This window comes from Cebidichthys violaceus, unplaced genomic scaffold (genome assembly GCF_023349555.1).
Source record: "Cebidichthys violaceus isolate CVI_PGR_0920_01 unplaced genomic scaffold, fCebVio1.0.p SCAF_3, whole genome shotgun sequence".
Classification (NCBI taxonomy): domain Eukaryota; kingdom Metazoa; phylum Chordata; class Actinopteri; order Perciformes; family Stichaeidae; genus Cebidichthys; species Cebidichthys violaceus.
Window position 1 is genome coordinate 4,749,388 of NW_027176483.1, and position 18,737 is coordinate 4,768,124.

The 18,737-nt window shown below is 44.3% G+C and overlaps 1 protein-coding gene across 2 annotated transcripts in view; it reads right to left on the reverse strand.

Moving 5' to 3' along the window:
- Positions 1-680: 680 nt before the first annotated feature.
- Positions 681-18,737, reverse strand: part of mon2 (MON2 homolog, regulator of endosome-to-Golgi trafficking) — a 34,710-nt gene continuing 16,653 nt past the window's right edge. The window contains exons 14-35 of one of the 2 annotated variants that reach the window (XM_068722598.1): positions 18,151-18,332; positions 17,217-17,329; positions 16,347-16,451; positions 15,863-15,943; positions 15,688-15,761; positions 15,192-15,282; positions 14,897-14,998; positions 12,804-12,914; positions 10,922-11,097; positions 10,599-10,761; positions 9,762-10,055; positions 9,413-9,611; positions 7,833-8,470; positions 7,147-7,290; positions 6,318-6,335; positions 5,639-5,767; positions 4,233-4,423; positions 4,089-4,149; positions 3,880-4,003; positions 3,396-3,603; positions 2,087-2,169; positions 681-1,599 (exon numbers count right to left, since the gene is read on the reverse strand). In XM_068722598.1, the coding sequence (XP_068578699.1) occupies positions 1,436-1,599; positions 2,087-2,169; positions 3,396-3,603; positions 3,880-4,003; positions 4,089-4,149; positions 4,233-4,423; positions 5,639-5,767; positions 6,318-6,335; positions 7,147-7,290; positions 7,833-8,470; positions 9,413-9,611; positions 9,762-10,055; positions 10,599-10,761; positions 10,922-11,097; positions 12,804-12,914; positions 14,897-14,998; positions 15,192-15,282; positions 15,688-15,761; positions 15,863-15,943; positions 16,347-16,451; positions 17,217-17,329; positions 18,151-18,332 (3,451 nt within the window). In that variant the 3' untranslated portion in view covers positions 681-1,435. The remainder of the gene's footprint in view (positions 1,600-2,086; positions 2,170-3,395; positions 3,604-3,879; positions 4,004-4,088; positions 4,150-4,232; positions 4,424-5,638; positions 5,768-6,317; positions 6,336-7,146; positions 7,291-7,832; positions 8,471-9,412; positions 9,612-9,761; positions 10,056-10,598; positions 10,762-10,921; positions 11,098-12,803; positions 12,915-14,896; positions 14,999-15,191; positions 15,283-15,687; positions 15,762-15,862; positions 15,944-16,346; positions 16,452-17,216; positions 17,330-18,150; positions 18,333-18,737) is intronic. The other variant, XM_068722599.1, reaches the window with a different exon arrangement.

An 18,737-nucleotide genomic window follows, 5' to 3' on the forward strand; every position in this document is an offset into this window, starting at 1 on the left:
AAAACAACGAAGTGGCTGCGATTTACACTTGCAACCCCCCGGCGGGCAACAGCGGTTGCAGCAACATTTGTTTTCTGCCATTGCAGCTCGAGGCTGCAGCTGCTGCGCGGAATCATTCTGCTGTAGCGAACGTAAACGTGGGCAGTTTTTGTGGGATTGTGTCGCCAACGACGTTCCAGATAAAGAGTCGTTGCTGTTAAGTGAAGGTTCTCCTCCACACTTGGATAGAGGGGCGTCACAGAACTTAATCAGGATCCCGAAGATAAACTGGAAAAGACAACTAAGGTCAAGGACATATTTGTCACGCGGGGATAACACTATCCCCACTATACAGACGACATATTTTCTCATCTTACTCTGTGAATGAAGGATTCATTTCAACCAAACCAGAGTTGCTGATTGTTGGAACAATGGAAAGTCTAACCACGATGTGTTTGGCAAGTTTATTTTTGTTTCTGTCCAGGTTGAATGCTGTGTGTTTAATGATGCGTTAACAAGGCAAATCAACCCGGTCTTAGTTCGGTGTGAAAGAGAAACTTGAATTCAAAAAAGGTATACGGTTGTATTTGTTTGGTTTAGGTTGTAAGAATGATTTGCAAGTTCATTTTGTCCATTTGTCAGACGTTGGCGCAATGCATCCTGGTACATGTAGGCACAGCCGGCACATGAAGTCAATAAAGCACGCAGAGGGGGAATTTATTTCTTCAGTGGACTACATTTACCATCAGCACTGATTGGACATCCACATTAAAAAAAAAGAAAGAAAAAAAAAGGTGGCCAACGTTCCCTTTGCCATGCATTGTAACTGAGCACACTCAGAGCACAGAGCTGATCATAGAACTGTCCCATTTATTTTACACAGACAAGTACATCCCTTCAGATGGCTGCTAAAGATGACATGGAATGTTACAGCGAGATTTGTTTTCTTGCATAAAATCCTCACCGTTGAAAATGTTGCAAAAGTCTAGGTGTTCATTTTTTTAAGATCAACAAAGCCCATTTTTTTTGCCATTTTTTTCTTTTGTTAATTACATCATCAACACTATCACCACACACTGTACATCGACTCGGCCGCATCAGGGGAGAAAAACACACTAAACCCAGAGGCAACACTGCAATTTTTTTTTTTAATCTCTGCAGTTAACACAAGAGAGCAGTCAGTCAGTATGAGGATGGAGGGGGCAGATGCGTAATCAGCTCACATGAGAAGCATACCATGATGCGTATGAAGGTTGTGGTCTGAGCGGGCCCTCGGATCTCCGTTCACCGCGAGGGGGAGGGGGGGGGGGGGGAGCTTCATGTCACCGTAGAGGGGGGGGGGGGGGGGGGGCTCACGTGGAGTTCATGTCCGTGCACTTGTGAAGCGCGTGGGGTCGAAAAAGACACATTCAAGATTTCTTCATTATAAAAAACAAACAAATTTGAGTGAGCCTGGTCAGGACTCTCCGTTCTGGACTCTGGAGACGGGTGGCTGCATAAAGTCTTTGAAGGGCCCCAGGGCCTCCTTCAGGGCCGAGCTCACCTCAGGCGAGGAGCACGTGATGCACTCCACCAGCGTGGGGTACAGGGCGATCACTTGAGCCCACGTGTTGCCGTCCACTGCAGACGGTAAACAAAAGGGTCGCAGAGGGAGGCGAGGAAGGAGGATTGGGGATTGGAGGGAGAAGGGAAGAGGAGAACGTGAATTGTGATAGAAGGCTATCGAAGAAATCATTGCCTTCATAAAATCCCCACAGGCGCATGGAAATGAGTTTTTGCTCCGACGATGTAATGCAAACATCTTGAAGGGCACTTCAAAAACGTAATTTTAGAACGTCTCACTTCAATCTATTGCGGTGAGAAGAAAAAAAAAAAAAAAAACATGATTTCTTGTAATTGACCTTGCTGGAAACGTAAACAGTTCCACACAGATTGGAGATTAAACTCATTTGAAAAATGGTCCCAACTGTGCTCTGACACATTTATCTGAAATGAATAGATGATAGCTTTATGGCGGCATTGTTGTATTTTCCTAGTCCCCCCCACCTCATCGTGTCAACTCTTTTTTTCAAGATCTATTTAATCCTTGACACAGTTTGGTACTCACCATTTTCCGGCTGTGTCTTTTTAAGCGAGTCCATCAAAGTGCTGATAGCTTTCAAGACAAAGATTATCTCAGTCACTTGTTGCCTGAAACGACAAAAAAAACAAAAGACTTATACAATACAGGAAACATGTACAGTTCAAGGACGGGTTAAAAAAAAAAAAAAAAAAAACGTGAGATGAGAGGTGTTGAATGAAAGATGTTTGCTGAATAAGTTACATTTAAGCTGTTTGTAGGAAAAGGTGAGCAACCAAGAACCATTTGATCTCCTCTATACAGCAGATAGGAAGCAAATGATCATACTGTGTCTGTGATAACGCAAGATATTGATCTCTGACAAGAACAGCGAAAGAAAGACAAAATGTTGCTCAAAAGATTAAATATGACTCAATATGTATTTAATCACTATGAATAGGTGTACAGAGAGATATAGATATATATACACAGGACATATTTGTGTCTTACAAATCAATTTATTATATACAATTAGTATTATTTGTTTATTTTTTTCCCCCACATTCACAAATCCTCTCATTAAAAGAGGACTCCATATTTTCCCTTGTCAAAAACCGGCAGCCATTACCCACAATGCAACTCAACAGGAGATTGAGGCGTGCTAGCAGCAGCTAACGTAGCCTAAAGCCGCCAGTAACAGCAGAGTGACACTGCTTGTAGAAATCAGTGGAGTTCCTCTTTACATCGAACACAGATTTGAACAATGTTACCAATTTGAGTGTGAAACCATTTCTTACTTTTTGTATCTTCAAATGCACGTATACATTTTGTATATGTAGAAAAAAAATGTCTAATAATGCAATCCATGATCTTATTATTCCTTGGTTTTTAATTTGTCATGGTTAGTTTGTTTGAATTTGAGCAACCTTGCATTTGCTTTCCATGTGTATTTTCTAATTATCCTATTTTTTCTGAACCCCCTCCCCTTTGCCATTTTCTGTGCTAATGGCCCAATATCCCCTTGGGTGTCATTTAACTGCCATCGAGTCTTAGGGGGAGGAATGAAGTGTTACAGCCAACCCTAAAATGTGGTGCCAGTGTGTAAAACTGAATAAGGACCGTGGTTTTGTGTTGTTTACAAAAGAGGAAAGCAGAAATGATGGATGCACAGCTGGAGCTGGGGTGGTCTTTGTTTTGCGTTGCTAAATGTCTCGGTGGGGAAATGATGGCACTAACAAAAAACAGAGTTTGGCGCGGAATTTGTGAAGGAGACGTATGTCTAAAAACATAGAAAAAACTGGGGTTTTTTTAGCGAGTGCACCCCGTGTTGTATTTGGCGGTGCATCGTGGGGCGTACCTGGGCAGGGGGCAGCGTCCGCTCAGCCTCTCGTCCTCTACGTAGCGCCGCAGAACGTCCTGGGATCTCTTGAGGAGCACAGAAAGCGCCATGCGAGAGATGTAGCCCTCCTGCGGGGTGGACACCTTGTTGCTGAAGGAAAACTGCAGCAGCGTCTCAAAGCACACCTTAGAAAACTCCTCCCTCATCCGCACGTCGATCTCTGCCTCTGTGAAGAGGAAAGCCCTTTACGTGAGAGACATTCTGCCCTCCAGAGTGATTTACAAACGAGCGGACAGACGAGGATTTGCCGTCGTGCTCAACAACGCATGAAGAGTTTGACATGAGGCATTGTTGGTGCTGAGACACAGGGAGGGCTTTTGCAACAATCCCTTAATGGTTACAGTGCGATTGCAGCACTTGGCCGCCCTGACGTCCCATCGGAAATACAAGTGAACGACACAGCTGACGCCAAGTTATTTTACCTGCCAAAAGTACATCTTACCTGTGAACGAGGCAGACTGCGAGTGAATGGAACCTCTATTGAGCATAGTCATGATCTGGCCAACAAAGTCTTTGGGGATGAAATTGGCAAACGGTAAAATCTCTGTGCTGATCAGCTGGACCACCTAAAAAAAATAAAGAGGACACAATGCTGATGATATCAGCTCCCACACAAACACCACACTGATGGGACTGGAAACAAGCATCTACCTCAACATCAACGGCTTCATTCTTCTGGAATTCCTGGATGGACAGGTTATCTGGAGGTGTGCTATGAAAGGAAAAGCACAGAAACAATGAGCTTGGTGCTCAGAACTTCCACATTGTGCACACTCACGTTTTAAGATTCTGTACCTTTTGGTAAAAAGAAAGTCTTCAAAGGCATTGGCCAGCTCTGGCCACATAGTGTCGAACTTTCCAGACGAGGCGTGCTGGCGTGCCACCGGCAGTCCGATAGACAGCACCTTGAGCAGGGAGGACACGGCGAGCTTCCAGGTGCTCTCAGATGGACAGGAATACTTCAAACCCAAGGGCATTCGTAAAGTCTAGAGGGTGAGGGGGAAAAACAGAGGAGGATGTGGCAAAAACAATACAATCATGAGGCTGAAGCACAAAGACTTCAAGGTCTATTCAACTAACTGCAGTAGCCTGAATCCCCTTCTTCTCTTTTACAGTGACATGTGGAGAGACTTTAAATCGTAGCGGTAACATCAAAGCAGTCACGTCAAGACGTAGCAATAGTAATGAACCATCTCTTTGACAAAGTTCTGTTTTGAGAGAACAGCAGGGTTCTCCAAAGGTAGAACTGCCTTCTTGTTTTGGAGACAAAAACAAAATGGGTGGGGGGGACCAGATTTAGATTTGTCCAAAGGGAACCTTCATAATAGCTCTTTGGCAAATGGACTCTCTTTAGTGTGTGGTTTCTTTTAAAAACAGACTACGGGAAAAGAGCAGTTACACACAGGTGTCAGAAAATAGATAAAAATAAAAGGCAGAATCGGTGGCAGCTTTAGGAAGCGAAGGCTTTCTGTGACCTGCACTAACAAAATCTCGTGGTTGTTGGCAGAGTGCGTTGAGAAAAGGCTGCCGCTATCGGGCACCGCAGGTCAGGGAGACAAGTGAAGTGGAAGTCGAAAGCAAACAGAATTAAGATTTCAGAATATACCAGTTACCATCTACACAAAGCATCTCCTGGACTAGTTTTTATTAAATATATACATCCATCCGTTTGGAAAGTAACTCACACACGTTCCTCTGTTGGGTGCCAGAACGTGCAATACTCTCCCTTTAAGATATTTTCATCCATTGTGAATCCAAAAAAATATTGATTACAGCAGCTTGAAGAGAAAATCAAACTCAGCGATGGAAAAGTCGCCGCTTAGCCTTAGTCAGCAAATGGAAAACACCTGCTTTGACATCATCGATCGGGTTCGTATGCCAGAAGTTGAACTCGCTTCGAGGCCTCATCACACAGACAGAAGTGCAGCAGCAACATTCCTGCGTGACTCTTTGTTAGCGTGCCCTTAACATTTTCAAAACCTTCTCACAACATCGCACCACACTTTATGACTGGATATGGTTCAGCAATAACTGCTGCAGCCAGTAGAAAGTAGAAAGACCGAAAGCTTAAGGACTCGGTGTCCTGATTTGATATTGCAATATATATATATATATATATATATATATATATATATATATATATATATATATATATATATATATATATATATATATATATATATATATGCTATATCCTCTACCTTGATTATGTTCTGCAGAACTTTCTCGCTGATGACAGCTTTGTGGCACGCTGTTTTATGGTACAGGTCCACCACCACCTCCAAGGAGCGCTCAGCAAAGGGCACATAGTTTAAGGCAACCCATTCCGCCTGCGAGAGAAAAAGGACAACAGGAGTGGATATTAGTCAAACAAATCTTAAAAGCATTACTTGTACTTTTTTTTTTTTGGCAGAGCCACAATGAAAGCAGTTTTTAAAGGCACACTTTGTATCAGTAGTGACACGCACATTTACTTTAAAGTTACAGTGACTATTAGTCCGCTTCAAGTTTTGTTAGGCTTGTATGAGAACCACAGCTGAGATGTTGTAGCCAAACAAATGACTTGATGCTACAAAGTGTGTCTTTAAGAAATATAAACAGAACAACACACACACACACGTGTGCACATGGACGTCACCAAAAACACAACAAAAATCAACTGATAATGGAACTGCACAGGGACTGTGCACACAGAGGCATAACCACCAGTTAGTGACAGGCAGAGAAGAAAAGGGAGGAGGGGGGAGCATGGAGTGAGGAGACGCAGATGAGATGTGAGAGCCTGCCGTGCGGCGTGATGTACCGCAGAGGGTAGGTCCTCACCATTCAGAACAGCTTAGTCAAACTACAGAGGGGGCTCAAGTAGATGACGGAACTCACCGGTGCAAAGAGCTGGATCTAAAATGGTAATCCAGTGAGTAGTCCCAAGAAACAGAATGAGAGAAGATCGCAATTAAACTGGTGTTTCACTTGTATCTGATTTGCAGTGGCTTGTTGGCTATAACGGAGATTCAATAAGCAGGACTGATTTAGGGGGAGGTAACATTCCTAGCACCAAAAGCCAAACAAGGCAATAAAGACCACCCCTAACATCTGTTTGGCCGGGTGAATTTAGTTTGACGTTCTCACTTTAACAACTTAAAAAGGTTCCAATTCCGATAGTCCTGCATGAGGGGTCCAGACTAACAGTCAGGCAGGATTTGAGATTTGAGGCACGAAAGCATGACTGTACCAGCCTGTCGGATCGAGACACCTGCTGAACTTTGTAACTTTCCGCAACCACCGTGAGTAAGAAAGACACTGATATCGGAACACTGTTGAGAAAAGACTCCCCTGCTTGTGGGTTTATAAGTGAAGTCATCTTTCTGACGGTCACTGGAAAACTGTGTCTGAACTGAAAAGAGGTGAGACATTTCTCTGGCGAGCTGCCAGCAGGAGGAAGTGTGAGGGAGGGAATATTTGGAAAAGAATGGCTCGGGGCTACTGATGGGGGTCCAGAAGAACCTGTCAATCTCATGAAGGACTTCTTCATAAGGACTAGACTGAAGGAGGGAGGGGAGGCGCTTCATGAACTTGTTGAAAATGGCTGAAGAGAGAAGGGCAAACGAATAACAAGTGCACACCGCCCAACGTGTTAATGAAACAAACTGTAAAAAGACATAAAATGAAAACCAATGTAGTTCGACAGTCAATTCTTTTTCCCCCCTACCTGGTTGTATTTGGCATTGGCCACGTGTTTGGTTTCCATCCGGCCGTACTGAGGAGGCTTGCAGGAGAACTCCACGAAGAGTAGCAGCTGTTCAAAGATGGCTGGGTACATGACCTGCAGGTTCTCCGGGCCCACGCAGATGGCCTGCAGCAGGGAGGGAAGGGAGGAACAAACACTGCTGACATCCACCACGGGACTGCGTATTGCATAATTTAGCAGACTGACACATTGTTTCCTGGACTGAGTTGACTCGAAAATAGGAAGAAATTACTTTTGGTTGACAGGGAGAGTGAAAGGCTCTGCTTCTCTCATAGCAGAGAGGTCTGGAGATGCTATATCAATTCGAAGCCATCTTAAAAGACTATACTTTAGGACAATCAACGATAAAAAAGAATCATTAGTTGCAGCCAGTTTTGGGATATAATTAGGTTTTACACTGGAATAAAGCATTAGGGCTGCTCCTACATAATCTTGCAATTTTCTAGAGGATATCTATGCAAAGTCAACAGATAGACCGTGAATTTGGGGAGCGAGGAGGATGACATGCAACAAAGACCTCCTGTTGGATTCAAACTGGGACTCCTAGGTCAACATGACACCTGACTTGGCTCTAAGCCATCTTCAGTGGTACATAATGTCTAACACATGTTCTCTTTTTGGTACCGGTACATTTTTTCTTTGCCCACCTTCTGCAAAACATCCAGAGCGGTGAGCACGGCTTCCTGCAGGCTGGTGAGCACCGCCTCAGTGTAGGAGGGGAGGATAAAGGGCGAGGCGTCGCTGCTGATGGGCACCGACACGGCCCCGTGGAGGATGACCCCCAGCTTCTTCAGGTCCTCCATGCTGAAGTTGGCTTTTATGTGCTGGTAGAGCGCGGGGAAAATCTGGATCAACGCCGTGAGAAAGGGCTGGCTGGGGATGAAGGAGAACTTCTCCGTCGGGCCACTAGGGGGTCTTGTGCTGTCTGTTCCCGTCCGGTACCACGTGTTCCACGCTGACCACCATAACGCAGAGTCTTCCAGGGCCGACTCCTCCCCCGGGGGAGGGGCCTGCAGCTCGGCGCCGTTGTATCGCGTCAGCCGCTCAACCAGTGAATCTGAACGCACCAGGGGTCTGCCGGGGCCGGACGCTGAGAGGGGGTCAATGAGCACTGGGGGGACGCCCATAGCAGCGAACGCGTCACCCGCTGAGTCTCTAACAGGTGTAACGATCTGTAGGATCTCCTGAAAGCTCTTGAGGGCCGCCAGGGAGACCTCGTTGTTTTTGCTGAGAGCGGCTGACTGAATGTGGTTCAGCAGCACCTCCCAGGCCTCGAAGAAATCACCTGCAGATACACGGCACAACGGCGGGAGGGTGTGAGACTACCGTGGAGCCCACACTGTCACTAACTGCACTCACTGAAACAAATATTATCAAATAAAAAAAAACAACAACCAAAAAGTGATTTCAGAGAGAAGCAGACAGAAGAGTCTACTATATGTGTTTTAAGGATATATCAAACTGATTCAACAGCGAAAACAGGTAGATAAGATGAAGATAGAAGCTAAAGATCACAGTGTGAAAGTGAACCACCATCTTTATTTACCTTTACCATGAATACAAACCGAAAGCAGCATGTGTAGGCATTCAGTATGCCTTCAGTAGCTAGTGTAGCATAGAAGTGCTAACGCTAGTTATTGATGTGCCAACGTACTCTGCTAATGTTAGCTCCACGGGGTTTTTACTAAAATATAACGTTTTAGAAACAAATATCTCCTTCCAACCTCTCTGGGGCGGGTCAATAAGCTGCATGAGTTAGCAGTTTCCTGTTAACATGAATATGAAATGCGTTCACCCTCAGGAGGAACGTACTGTGATATCACATCGCCGGAAACAGTTATTTATTATATCACAGCTGCATGTAGGAAGAGCAGCCTTTCTCTTCGTGATCTAACGTGTAGTAAGCTGAGAATGTGTTGTATATTATGAGTCACCTCTTGTAATTTGGCACTGGCTAAAATGTTAAGAGGGATGAGTGCAGTTAATGAGGAGCTCATGTTTTATCATTCATATCTCCCCGATGTGTTAATCCTGTCCGCATGGGGCTTAACGTGACTAAATGTGTATTAATACAGCAGTAAAAAAAACAAAAAAAACATCAGGGCTGTTACTGAACTTTTGCTACGCTTGGCACAGACTTATGAATACATTTCAATATGTAACCGTCATTGTTTACGACTCTGTGGCAAACAGCGTCAGGTATCAGAGTGGATCACGCCTGGCTCACCTAACTGCTGGAGGAGATACCGTCTAGTGTTGAAAATGCGCGCCACCCCGGCTAGCGTCAGCACCCACGTCTCCGCCCACTGTTTTTCGGCTGTGTCGCGCGAGTGGTGGATGAGGATGTTCCCGCCGCCAGACTCGATCTTCTCCTTGTCCGCTGTGGTGGACGACGTCCTCACGCAGTCTAGCAGTTGGAACAGCACCTAGTGGTGACACCAGGGTAGTTCAACCAGCAGAAAGAGCTCGAAAGCCTCTTTAGTCAATAATCATGTCAAATAAGATAACAGATAACTAAATATCTATGGATGACAGCCTTTTCTAGTGTAACTAATTAACTCATTCTTCAACGTTACCTTCCAGACCACGATATGCCACGTTGGCTGCTGCAGCAGGGTCCCGTGGGCGGCTATGGTGGAGAACAAGGTCTGCCCGGCGCTTTTACGCACGGCGGGCCGTGGGTCCACACACAGCTCGCCCAGCTTGGCGTACAGGCACAGCCACAGGCAATCAAAGGGAGGGGCGGGGTGGAACGGCCTGTTCAGGGTCTCTCCTTTCTCCTGGGCCTGCTTCTGCAGCGCCTCCTCCTCCCTCTCCAACTCCTGTATGATGGCTTCGCCCCTTTGGAAGAAGTAGTCCGAAATGTTCCACTGTGGGTAAAAAAGGGGAAGGGGGGGGGGGGGGTAGCGAGCACAAATTGGAGAGGATGGTTGGTAAAATGCTTCTGGCAGTTTTGCTATCTTATTACCATAAAGTAATCTCACAGGAACAGCCACGGTCCAAGAGAAATAATCCCGCAAACCACAGATCAATATCGGGTTTTGCATGTCCTGAATACTGTACAAAGTATCTGTGAAATGTCAGCAGAGTGCTTAAGTGCTGTTAAATTAGATAAAACAATGCATAAAAACAAGGAATTATGTGATATTGTAAATGTAATGATATTAAACATAATATGTTTAAGATTTTACAATAGCTGGACAAGAAACATGTCCAGCCTGTCAATCCCTTCAATAACACAGAGTAACAACAATTATGACTAAACACGCATTATTCTACCGACGGCTTCTAAAAGCCCAGTAGTCGGGTTGATCAAATGGTCCATTAACACCAGAGTAGAGAATGAAATACTTGCAGGAGTGCGTGTGTCCAAGCAGAACACAAAATGAAGACCCCAAAATAAGTTCTCTCACCAGCAGGCCAATGGAGGTGAGGCTGATGTTGAGCTCCTGGTTCTGCAGGCCGAAGCTGCCGGCTACATCCACTACGATCTGGAGGCACGTGCAAGGCATGGTGGGCAGGAAGTCCGTCACCACCAACTGCAGGCACTGGAAGGCTGTTCGGATCAATGACTCGCTGAAGGGAAACAAGACACACGGCACGCTTTTGGTTGAGTTCGGCTCCCACAAATAAAATATTAGCTTTTAGCACAAAAAACGGGAACTATTTCTGCCACAGCTAAATAAGTGAAGGCCAGGCCTGCGTTGTACATCCCCTCCTCCCGTTGTGCTCTTACCCTTGATCATTGCGGATGGCTCCTATGACCCCCAAGACGAGCGGCCAACCGGGCCCCAAGCTGTCTCCCTGGCTCTGTAGGATCTGCAGGACACTCTCCAGCTGTTTCTGCCGGATGTCTGCATGCAGCACGTTGGACAACTCCTTCAGGGGGTTCAGCAACAGAAGCTGCAGCCGCTTGGGGACAAAAATCAACTGATTTGTTGACTTATAGACAGTTAACAACGAAGATAAAGACTTTGTAAACTATGCTATTACATGGTACACATATGCAATTAATAACACCAAACATTATAACAGTTGCATCTTATTTAAACTCATTTATTACGTCCAGTTTAGGGGACACATCGATGTCTTTTTGTTAGAGTTAGCTTATTTCCAAGTCAGGGCAGATATGTTTGTGCTCCAGCTGACAGAGTTGTTAAATGTGAGTCATAACTGTCTTTTGTTGATTCGTTCCAGCACAATGGATTCACCCCAAAAACCGAGTTCCCTGATTAGCATGATGCCATACAGACACGTAGAAAATAAAAGACATGCCTAAAATAAATGAGTGGGGAAACAGAACGACTGCAGATGCTTCACGGATCTCTGTTATGATTGTTAAAATATGAAAGTGTAGCACACTGAGTGTCTTTTAATAGCCATTAGGGGCATTTTGGTCTTTTTCTCTAAAAAAATAAATAAATGTAATAATGCATGACTTAATTTACCCGAGGAAAGCAGTTAAAAAAGGCTTTCAGTCATTTTTATTTATTATTTTTAACTCACCTGGGTGTATGGTAGAAAATAAACCACTTAAATGGCTGATTTAACCCCCAATTTATTATTTGCTATTTAATAACACTTTCAGTATGTTTAAGGCGGTGAGTTTGAGTCGAATGTATTTGTCCTTTTTTTATTTTGTTTATCGTAGAGAAAAAAAACAAAAACATTGCTTACCCGGTATCAGACTTGGCTGATAGATGAGACTATCAAACTAAATGAAAAAAGCATTCGCACAAACTCAGAATTATTGTGTATTCAATCTTATTGGTGTGTATATTGTGTATTTTATATATTCAACGTGCAGCTTAGTTGTTCTTGTCTCTCTCTAGACACTGTGTCTTTAACTTGTATTTCATTATACCCAGGACTAGAATTCCTTTGATGTTTAGCCACAAAAGTTCAACTGATTGACACAAGTGTTCTGCATTAAGGCGAATCAAGTGATGTCCCTTGAACCGTGAATGCTGCATTCACTTGCTAGGTCTGTGAGCGCAAAGTCGCCTATTAAAATGATGTTTTCACAGATTGTGTGCAAATACTTATTTTTCATTCCGTTATGTCGTCTTTTCAATATTTTAACACAACAACATGCGATGGTAAACGCTTGCCCACGCTGCAAAAGAAAAAAAAAAAGAAAAAAAAAAAAGGTCCTTGAGGAAGCGACTGCATTGTGCATTTCTGCAGGACAACCATCATTTGTATGGCTTTGTGCCGTTTCTATTAACCTCCACACGGCTCTTTCAGATAAGCTCGGTGCCATTCCCTTTATCTGGCTCACTAAGTTGAAGGTCACAGACACCGTGCATGCGAGTGGCACGAGAGAGTGACTGTGACATTTCTGTTTGCCACATTTTAAGCAGTAGGCACGCACTTTTATCTCTCATGCCATACACTGCAACAGAGCAGCAGCTTTCTCAAATGTCAGCATTACAAACAAACAATATTAAAAGGGGCTAAACCCAGAGAGGACCAATAACACATCTAATTAAATACTCCCTACAGTGTTTATACGATAGAGAATGGCAGAGAGCAAACATCGTCGTCCACATTGTTTTATACATGCAACGTCCTACTGCAGATTTTTGCTTTTCCTGCTCTTCTGTAGCGTCGCCTACCTGATTTTGCGCCAGTGGAGGGTCGTGTTTGTAGGCCAGGCTGGCCTTTATGAGTGCCGTCAGCGCCTCGGCCCCCCACTCTCTCATCCTGGAGTTCGGGTGCTGGCAGACCTGCAGGACACATCACAGACGCACAAAATGCAGACACATGCGCACGATGACAGATCTGATGCAGAGGCTGTTTGAGCGCAGTGTTTCGCAGCAGCGCTCACAGTGTGTGTGTGTGTGTGTGTGTGTGTGTGTGTGTGTCTCTGCGAAACAACAAGTGGGTGAAATGCACCTCGGTCTGTGTGATCAGGACCGGGATCCCCTGTGATCACACGATATGCGGTGACAGACGGTGGAATCATGGAAGCTAGAATAGATACACAGGAAGAGGCCGGGCTCAACAGAGAGAAGTACACTAGTGTGCCGCAACACCTGTCGTCTGCTCTTTAGATCTCGAGCTCATTTGTAAGCCAAATTAAATCCTCTTTGGTCTTTAGGGAAATATGTCAAACACGCTGTTCACTGTTGTCACGTGTGTTTATATGAAACTGTTGTACTGCTTAAAGGCATAGAGAGAGACTGCTTAGTAGATAGCGCATCAGAGCCCAGATGGTCCATGTGTATCTATTTAATAATTTGGCTTTCATAGCCCTGCATGATCAGTAACGTGTCAGATTTTAATCTTGATCTTTATCATATTGTACATCTGCAAATAAACATTAAAGGTGATGTCATCGTCACATTTCCTTTAAATTGCAACAGCATTGCATTTGAAGTCGGCAAAGAAGGATAAGCAGCGTTGTATCCAAGCATGAAGTATACTTTGCAGGTGCAGCTTCCGCGACAAATCAGAGCTCCGCATTGCAAATCGCGCACAAGAAGGCGAGGTCAAACACGGGTAGCGGAGCAAATGCACTGTGGACACATTGTGACACAGCGACCTCTCAAGTCCAACATGTTTAAAGCAGACAGAGAGAGAGAGAGAGAGAGAGAGAGAGAGAGAGAGAGAGAGAGAGAGAGAGAGAGAGAGAGAGAGAGAGAGAGAGAGAGAGCGAACGGATCGGGAAAAAGAGAGGAGACGGGAAAGCAAACGATCATAGAGGAGGGAATCTGAGCTTACCTTCTGCAAAACAGACAGGAGTGCAAAAAGAGAAGACATGGAGAAAATGTAAAGAAAACCTCTAAACACACGTCTTTACACACACACATATAAAAGGAGAATCCTCTTACAGATATGACAACACAACCAAAGTACAAACTAAACACACGTTACTTCAACTTTACTGAGAGTATATAGCATCGATCTAAAGTGCTTTAACCCTAAACACCTAGATCGGTTTGTTACAGTGCTAAGAAATGTGTCGTCGTCTTTCTTTTAAAATAGCAGAAATAAAAGTAGGAACATCCTTCTTTCTTTCTAAGAATTGCAAAACTCTGGTCGGGTCCCATATAACATAGAATCAGATATGCTGCTAATAATAGTGCTAAAACCGTAATTTGAAAGTTTCACCAATATGTAAGAACCAACAGGAAAGAGAAGAATCTCGTATTCACTAAACACTAAAAAGCTGTAATTCTAGTTGAAAACTTTCAACCCTTCTACAGCTCGTTCAACTATTTTTCTCCTTCATGACTAAACCACATGTGTGCTCCAGACTCCATGGAAAAATGTTCATTATTAGAGCTTTGGTACTGGGTCACGTAACCAAAAGGAAGGGGGCAATTTTGACATTCTTTTAGGTTTAATTATTATGATTATTATTATTATAGAGTTTGGTTCCAAATTTTTCAATGACATCTCCAATGAGTTCATCAGCCTTGGAAAAGCTGACAATCACTGTTACCAAGTTTAGACAAACCTGAGCTGGAGAGAAACTCTTAACAGGTCCTTGAACGCTTGTTGTGCCAAATTAAATAAAGTCTGATCAAAGCCTAACCAGTAAAACAAATTAAAATTCTAAAATGACAGCAAAAATATTGCCGCATGCCCTTGGTCGACAAAGAATATACCACATTTATAAAGCTCTCGTCTTTCACAGAGTTTGAGTGAAAAGTTGGGACGGCGACGCTGCACCTTGTGGGATGGAGCTGTAAATAGAGGTTACCTCCAGTAAGTGACCGGTTAGAGGTCTCCACAGGATCTCTATACGATCCATGTTGACAAGGCCGGTCTCCAGCAGCTTGGCCACAGCAAACAGAGATGGCTCCTGAAGGAAGAAAACAGAAACTGTAAATAAAAACTGGACACCTTACTGTACAGCCTGACCTTTATGATCACAGCATAAGTAGGGTTAACACCCAAATCCTATACATTTTATCATCCTACATTTGACATGTTAACCAAAGCCAAATAATGACACATCCAAAACGTCTGTGTACTAAAACACAGGGAGTGTTTACCTTGTTGTTTCCAGAAGCCATTTCCATGGCTTCCAGGGAGAGGGAACAGAGAGCGTTGATCAGGTGATGCAGGGACACATCATCCAGGTACCTGGATCACATATTAAAACACTTATTGCATATCATATGTGCATATTTTGCATTGCATGAATAGTTGCAATTGTTGGACCACCAATTCTCCCAAGTATTAAGAGAGCATATTCAGTATGTTATTGTTCAGGTTGAACAATTGTTCTCCGAGCCACAGTAGAAAGATGAAAGATTGGGATTTAGTATTCATTGTGTCTAAAACAACAAAGATTTACTGAATTTGTAGATGCAAAAAAATGACTATTTATGCCCCTATTGTTGTTATTGGTTGTGAGCAGAAAACGTAGCCCAATTAACCTTTAGAAGATGTATATTTCTGATAAAATCTACTGGTCGATTCATAGGGATGAGTAACCGGAGTTTTGAAATGAGTGATCATTTTCACAGGAAAAGGGCCGGTCCTTACTGGGAACTCTCAAATAGTCTGGACAGGATGTTGGAGATGACGGGGAGGTCTGTCATCACGGCTGTGGTCAGCACCTGTTCATGTGACGGACACAAACATCAGCCAGTGAGCTCACCGCCTTCAAACACACAGCACAACGCACGGTCAATGCACAGTTCTTAGTAAAAAAACTCACTGTGCTCGGTCCCTCCACGGCTCGGCCAGGCTTCAGGGCACCACCCATCCCCGGCTTTAGCCCCAGGATCCACACTAAGTGCTGGGAGACAAAAGTGAGACACTGAAGGACAGTTGACCGGAGGAGAAACTACATTTACATAATTTAACGCGGACGTCTCACCCTACTGTATATCGTCAGTTTGAGTGAGTTTTACAAAGCACTAAAACAGGTGAAGCAACACATTTTAATAGTTATTCTTCGCAAGTCATTGACTTTCTAAATCGCAGTACAAGCATACATTTATGCATGTATAAAAGTATTTTTGCTTTATTAGAGGAGGAAGCGTACATGCTTGTTTGTGTGTAAGAGAGAACGTGGACTGTCTATTTTGCCTTGTCTTCTCGAAGTGTGTGTGTGTGTGTGTGTGTGTGTGTGTGTGTGTGTGTGTGTGTGTGTGTGTGTGTGTCGTTAGGTGTAAACGTGTGGTATGAGTCGGCAGTACCTGCAGTGTAGCCAGTACCAGCTGCCAGGAGGTGCCCAGCACGGCCCCGTGGCAGTGGGCCAGGTTCAACAGGGTTCGCATGCACTGGATGTTCTTGGCAGTTAGCTGAGAGGAACAGACAAAATCATAGTGCATTTTAAGCGTCATCAAGGCTTTGGCTGGCGCACTTCTGGACCTGGTCTCCAGGGACAAATCTTCTTCTTCTTCTTACTAAAATGATAAGCTGTTGGTACCATGGAGCACAACAGTCACAGTCAATGGTAACAAAAAGAAGGTGAGGAAATACATGCACAGTGTAAGAGCTGAGACCAGGAAAAAAAAAAAAAAAACATGTTCACATTATTATTTCTATGGGGAGATTTGTAATTACAGGATAATGATTCCAGGTTAGGGTTAAGGTTACAGCCTGTGTATTTTTTAAATGTTATTTCCCTCAAGGGAAATTTAGATGCACAAGCTCTCCTGACCAGCCTATGTTCATAACAGTTGTCCCCTACCTGAATCGTGCCTAGAGAGACAAAGTGTGTCTGTTTGTTCGTGGGCGTTTGTGCATATAATCCATATTAATAATGAAATGAACAACCTGGTAAACAAATCGCTTTGCTCTGCATTTCACTCTTATCTGAGAGCACACGTGGGCGTCTTTTTGTATGATTCACTCTGGAGCCCATTTGGACACAATCTTGACCTGACCCTCTTTTTAGACTGGTCACGAGTCGCACTTAACTGTGATCCTTGTTGCCTTAGACTTTGGTGGTATTCAGGGCATTTATCATCCCAAACAGCAACAGTTGTGCTTTCTTTTTGCGGCTGTTAAAATTCTGGAAAAGTGTTGTATGATTTCACATGTGTGTGTGTGTGTCTCCTTACCACCACAGTGCCCTGGGGCTGCGAGGTGAGCGGCTGCCCCACAGCCACCACCTGCTGATGAGACTCACTGGAGGGGCTGATAATCTGCACACTCTGGCCCTGGATGGAGTAGGCTGTGGAGAACACACGCAGACATGAGCAAACACACGCAGACATGAGCAAACACACGCACAGACATGAGCGCGCGCGCGCGCACACGCACACACACACACACACACACACACACACACACACACACACACACACACACACACACACGAGTCAGGTATTTCGATGAGCACACAAACAGAATTTGTAACAAGCTTACGACATGCAAGAAAAGCTTTCTTAATTAACTCCAAAGGCAAACATCCATCGCGAGTTGAGACCCAATTTGCCGGCTTTATCTCTACAAGCTAATATGCAAATAACGAATGTCTGAGTGGTTGGTTTGAGAGCAGCTGTGTGTGTGTGTGTGTGTGTGTGTGTGTGTGTGAGTGAGAGTGTGTATAAAATCCCCAGACACATTTTCTGTGGTGTTCCTAATTAGAAGCCACGGTGAAAAGTTAAGGATTAATGCAATAAGAGGGACAGGCAGAGTGCCAATATTTTACATGTTAAGCCGAGTTTAGCAGCATTCACGTCTAACCATATGGGAGATGAGAGGTGCTTGTTAGTTTAACATAAACACACATGGCCAGAGGCCATCCTCGGGGGTAGGAAAGGGGGTACTTTGAGCTGTGCGTGGAACAGTTGGGGTACAAACATGCATACCAAACTCAGCATCAAATGGTTTGCAGCAGGTATTTGTGTTTGTGTGTGCGTGTGTACAGGCAATTAAGTATTTGTGCCACATCTTGTACAAATAAAAAGGAGGTAAAAGGACCCCTGAAGTACTGCTCATACTGTGTTTCCTATGTAGTTTTAAGCGGCATTCCCAACTGAGGAGCTGCACCTTTGCCGGAGAGGTTGGCGGCGTTGCTGCTCAGTACAGTCAGGGCATAGTGCGGCGGCAGGGAGGCCTTGCAGATGGCCGTGATGAAGGCGTCACGGGGCGTCACCAGGCCCAGGCGGCCACACAGCGAGGCCATGGTCAGCTCTGCCTTCAGGATGTTCTCTGTGGCCGTCTCATCGGTGCTGAAGTGAAGGGGACGAGAGGGAGAAAGAAGTGAAGAGTGTAGACCGTCTGTGGCATTGTGGAATGCACTTTGGTACTACAAAACGATTCCATCATGGCTGATTCCGATGATTTCATTTGGCATTAAAGTAAGATTATTATCACTCTGGAGAAAATAAGGAGCAGGTGTGTGATGTATTAAGACTCAAGCTAAATCTTTGTGTGTGTTTTTTTTCTCTCAGGTTAGCTGGTAGAGTTGTGTGGACACTAACCACTAAAAAGTATTTTATTTTGCTCGACCTGAACATACAATCAATATCTGAATAATTTCATTTTGCATTGCTATCAATTAGTTGAGGTTCCAAGTTTACCTCCCGTCAGCTACTGACATTTTAAAACACAACAGTTTGTTTTCAACTGTGCAC